The sequence below is a fragment of the Sinocyclocheilus rhinocerous genome, unplaced genomic scaffold (genome assembly GCF_001515625.1).
Source record: "Sinocyclocheilus rhinocerous isolate Xijiao unplaced genomic scaffold, SAMN03320098_v1.1 scaffold478, whole genome shotgun sequence".
Classification (NCBI taxonomy): domain Eukaryota; kingdom Metazoa; phylum Chordata; class Actinopteri; order Cypriniformes; family Cyprinidae; genus Sinocyclocheilus; species Sinocyclocheilus rhinocerous.
Window position 1 is genome coordinate 2,449,920 of NW_015651483.1, and position 3,654 is coordinate 2,453,573.

Consider the following 3,654-nt stretch of genomic DNA (forward strand, 5'->3'; position numbering starts at 1 on the left):
TATTAGCCTTAGAGTAAGGGAAGCACAACTCGGGATATGAGAGCATCCGAGGAGCATGTGAATGCTATGTATATTTATTTTAAATATTTGTAATGTTCTTTAATGTTATCCATAGTTTTTTTTTTTGTGGCTCTTTTTTTTTTTTTAAGTATCGGTTCAGGCACCGTTTAGGCACCGGTACCATTTTAAAAGTATCGATTTGGCACCGGTATCGTAAAAAACCCAATCAATACCCAACCCTAGTTGAGCATGCAAGTCTTTTAATGTGTACACTATTAATCTTAAGCGTGGATGAACACGCTTACCTAGTACTGTCCACATGGATACAAAAATCAATGAAAATCATGACGGAAATGACACCATGCAGACTGTCCACGAGTCGGGAAGGGAAGTATACTTTCGGCTTAATAGATCCTGTTTCTTGGCTTCAAAGTCAGCATGAAGTCAATTTGACCTTATTTCCTCACTTAATGAATGTTCCTGGTCTCACTGTGAAATATTCATCAATGTTGTTCCACAGCACAAAAAAAACAATAATAATAAAATAAATGTAATTACTTGGTATTCTTCTGAAACAAAAATTCTCTGGTGTCATAGACTCTACAGGCTGTTAATGATTTTAACCAATAGCCAAAGAGCTATTGACACTCTCATTCAAATTCTTCACCATCCAATCAATTCCCAGTGGATAAAATCAAGTGCCGTCCCACCTTTTATCTCATCGAATATCGTTTTACTGATAAATAAGTCATTTTTTATTAGATTGTGCTGGTTTTAACCCTGTGAGAGAACTTTGTGTTAACTCTTAAAGAGATTTTTAATAGAGTTAAGTCAAGTTATAGTTTTTAGCAAAAAAAACCCTGATGTAATTATTCTCACCATGAAAATAGCCACAGAAGCTGGCATGGCATTAGACACAAACAAACAAACAAACTGATAAATAAGTCACACTATGGAAATAAATTGGGAATATCAAGTCACATTGACTCTAATATGTATCTGTCTGTCTTTATTTTAACAGATTATCCAGATGGAAATAACTCTAGCGAGTATATCGCTCAGCCAACCACATATCTCCCTGAGAACTTCACATATGCTCAGAACCTGCCCTGTCCCGAACGGTTACCTTCTATGAGTAAGTGTCTTGAGTTAAACAATGCGTTTGTTTATTTGATTTGAATATTGTTTGGTTTTGCTATGCTAATGATGCAATATTGAAATATGCGTTCAAATAGGGCTGCACGATAAATAGAAATGGAATCGAAATCGCGATTCGACAGAAGCTGCGATTGTCATGCGTATCTTTCAGTGAAGCACGGTTCTGTGATCAGCAGTAAATCTCCATCCAAAGGCCTGAGGGCGCTCTCGCGCTGAAACTCCAAATACGCCTCGTAGAAGAAACCCAGGAAATGCCTATAGCGGTAGCTGGATAAACAGAAGATTTAACTGCTTTTATTGATTCAACGTGACTTAATAAACACACGATTATGACAATATAAGGTTTATCTGAGTTATTATTATTATTATTATTATTATAATTTTCATTAAAATAAAGTATATTTATAAGGCAATGCCTTTATCACTGCTTAGAATATTATGAAATATGTTGCGTGCCTTAATTCAAATGCACTAAAGGGAACAAATACTGGGTAAACTAGTTTGCTTCAATTAAACTGACTTTTTTGGCTCTGAAATGGCATACTTCCCTACTATATAGTAGATACAAACAGTATGTGAAAAGACTAGTTTGTCTGAATTCACAGTATTCATAAAATAGCTTGCCAAACGTACTCAAATGATTACTATTTCTGGTGAGATTTTGAAGTGTGCATTCAGTGGGCACTTTACTATCCCATGAGGCCACAGCAGAGAAGTTGCGAATGCCAGTGAAACAATGCAACTGACATTTGTAGGTCACATGACAATGACAGCATGATGAATTTAGTATGTCTAGATTATATTCATACTATATAGAACATACTTTTTTTTTTTTTTACGGTTTTAAATTAATTACTTATTTAAAAGTAGTACTTATTCAGAGACATTTTTCTTATATAACTCACCGTTAATTTTTTTCACACCCCTGTGAAGGATAAATCTGGTGCTGCTTTAGCTTTTGGCCAAAAGAAGGCATTCTAAACAGTCTTAGAAGGCAGCATAAAACAGCCTTTGTTTGGGGAGTGTGCCTATGCTGCCTCTCTAAAATCTCTCTAGCCACTAAGCTTTTTAATCTACACTTCTCAGGTTTAATATACTTTTTATCTCATTCGTCTCTGTGTGAGGCACACCCATCACATTGGGTGTGAATTGTTTTGGCTTGTCTTCACACACTTTAAGAAATTACTAAGAAATGTTTTTTTTTGCTTAGTTTCTTGTTGTTTTTCCTTGCAGAGGGTCAGATGGAAGTGAACATGACCGAGGTTCCTGTGGAGGAGACTGAACTGAAGCTCAAACATCTGGACATTCAATTTGGAGGCCACTGGAAGCCCAAAGATTGCAAACCACGCTGGAAGGTGCGACATTGTTGTAGTTGCATTATCAAAAAGGCCATTCAGCACATAAGCATGACAGGTTTTGTGGTTTTCTCTCTTACTCTCTCTCTCAGGTGGCCATTTTAATCCCCTTTAGGAATCGCCGTGAGCATCTTCCCATTCTCTTTCAGCACCTCGCCCCTATGCTCCAACGCCAACGCTTGCAGTTTGCCTTTTATGTCATTGAACAGGTGTGCACATACACTGTTTTGATGTAGTACTGCCATCCACTGATGGTCGAGTTTAGTAGATTGAGAAAAATCAATCAACAATCATATTTTTTTTTCAATCCTGTGCTTTCAGACGGGTACTCAGCCGTTTAACCGTGCCATGCTGTTTAATGTGGGCTTTAAAGAGGCCATGAAAGACCTGGACTGGGACTGTGTGGTGTTTCACGATGTCGATCACATCCCAGAAAACGACCGTAATTATTACGGCTGTGGTCAGATGCCTCGACACTTTGCCGCCAAGCTTGACAAGTACATGTACATGTAAGTTTTACTTTATTCTCTTTTAATTTCATTACTTTCACCCTCCTTTTTTGTCACTTTTCTGATTGCTTAACATTTATTTTCCTTATTGCCCAGCTCTTGATGTTCCAGGTTTTGAATGCAGCTAAGTTGAGTTCAGTTTGTTTTCAAAGTGTGTAACTGTGTATTTTAAACAATTTGAGGCTTGTGTTTTCAACAATTCTAGTGGTGTTATAGAGGTGTTTTTTTTTATTTGGTCGTGTGTGAGTGTATAAACTTGTATGACGTTATCCACCACCTGTAGATCCTTGCAGATCCTAATGTATATAACCAGTGTTTGTGTTTAGTTAGTTGGTTGGAGTGTTTGTGAGGTTTTATCTGTCTAATTAATCTAAAATGAACCTATTCACTGAACCAAAGATAAAAACAATCTGTAATGTTCAAATTCATTCAACCAAAAACTGGATAAATTTCAAAAACCTGTTGAAAATATAGTCAATAATGTTTGCCGGATTTTTAAAAACAAATAGGCCTACCGGAACGCAAAAATGTAAAATCTGGCATTTTCCGGAACAGGATCCAGCAGGATCAAATGAAGTACTGGTCATAATACTCACATAAAAATGTTTCATGTTAGCAACAGTGTGTTTTGC

The 3,654-nt window shown here is 36.7% G+C and overlaps 1 protein-coding gene across 1 annotated transcript in view; it reads left to right on the top strand.

Annotated features, from left to right (window-relative positions):
• The window catches only part of LOC107712895 (beta-1,4-galactosyltransferase 6-like), a 17,285-nt gene that overhangs the window by 4,982 nt on the left and 8,649 nt on the right, over positions 1-3,654 (top strand). Inside the window, exons 3-6 of the mRNA XM_016518289.1 lie at positions 1,022-1,135; positions 2,392-2,513; positions 2,606-2,722; positions 2,835-3,022. Of these exons, the coding sequence (XP_016373775.1) occupies positions 1,022-1,135; positions 2,392-2,513; positions 2,606-2,722; positions 2,835-3,022 (541 nt within the window). The remainder of the gene's footprint in view (positions 1-1,021; positions 1,136-2,391; positions 2,514-2,605; positions 2,723-2,834; positions 3,023-3,654) is intronic.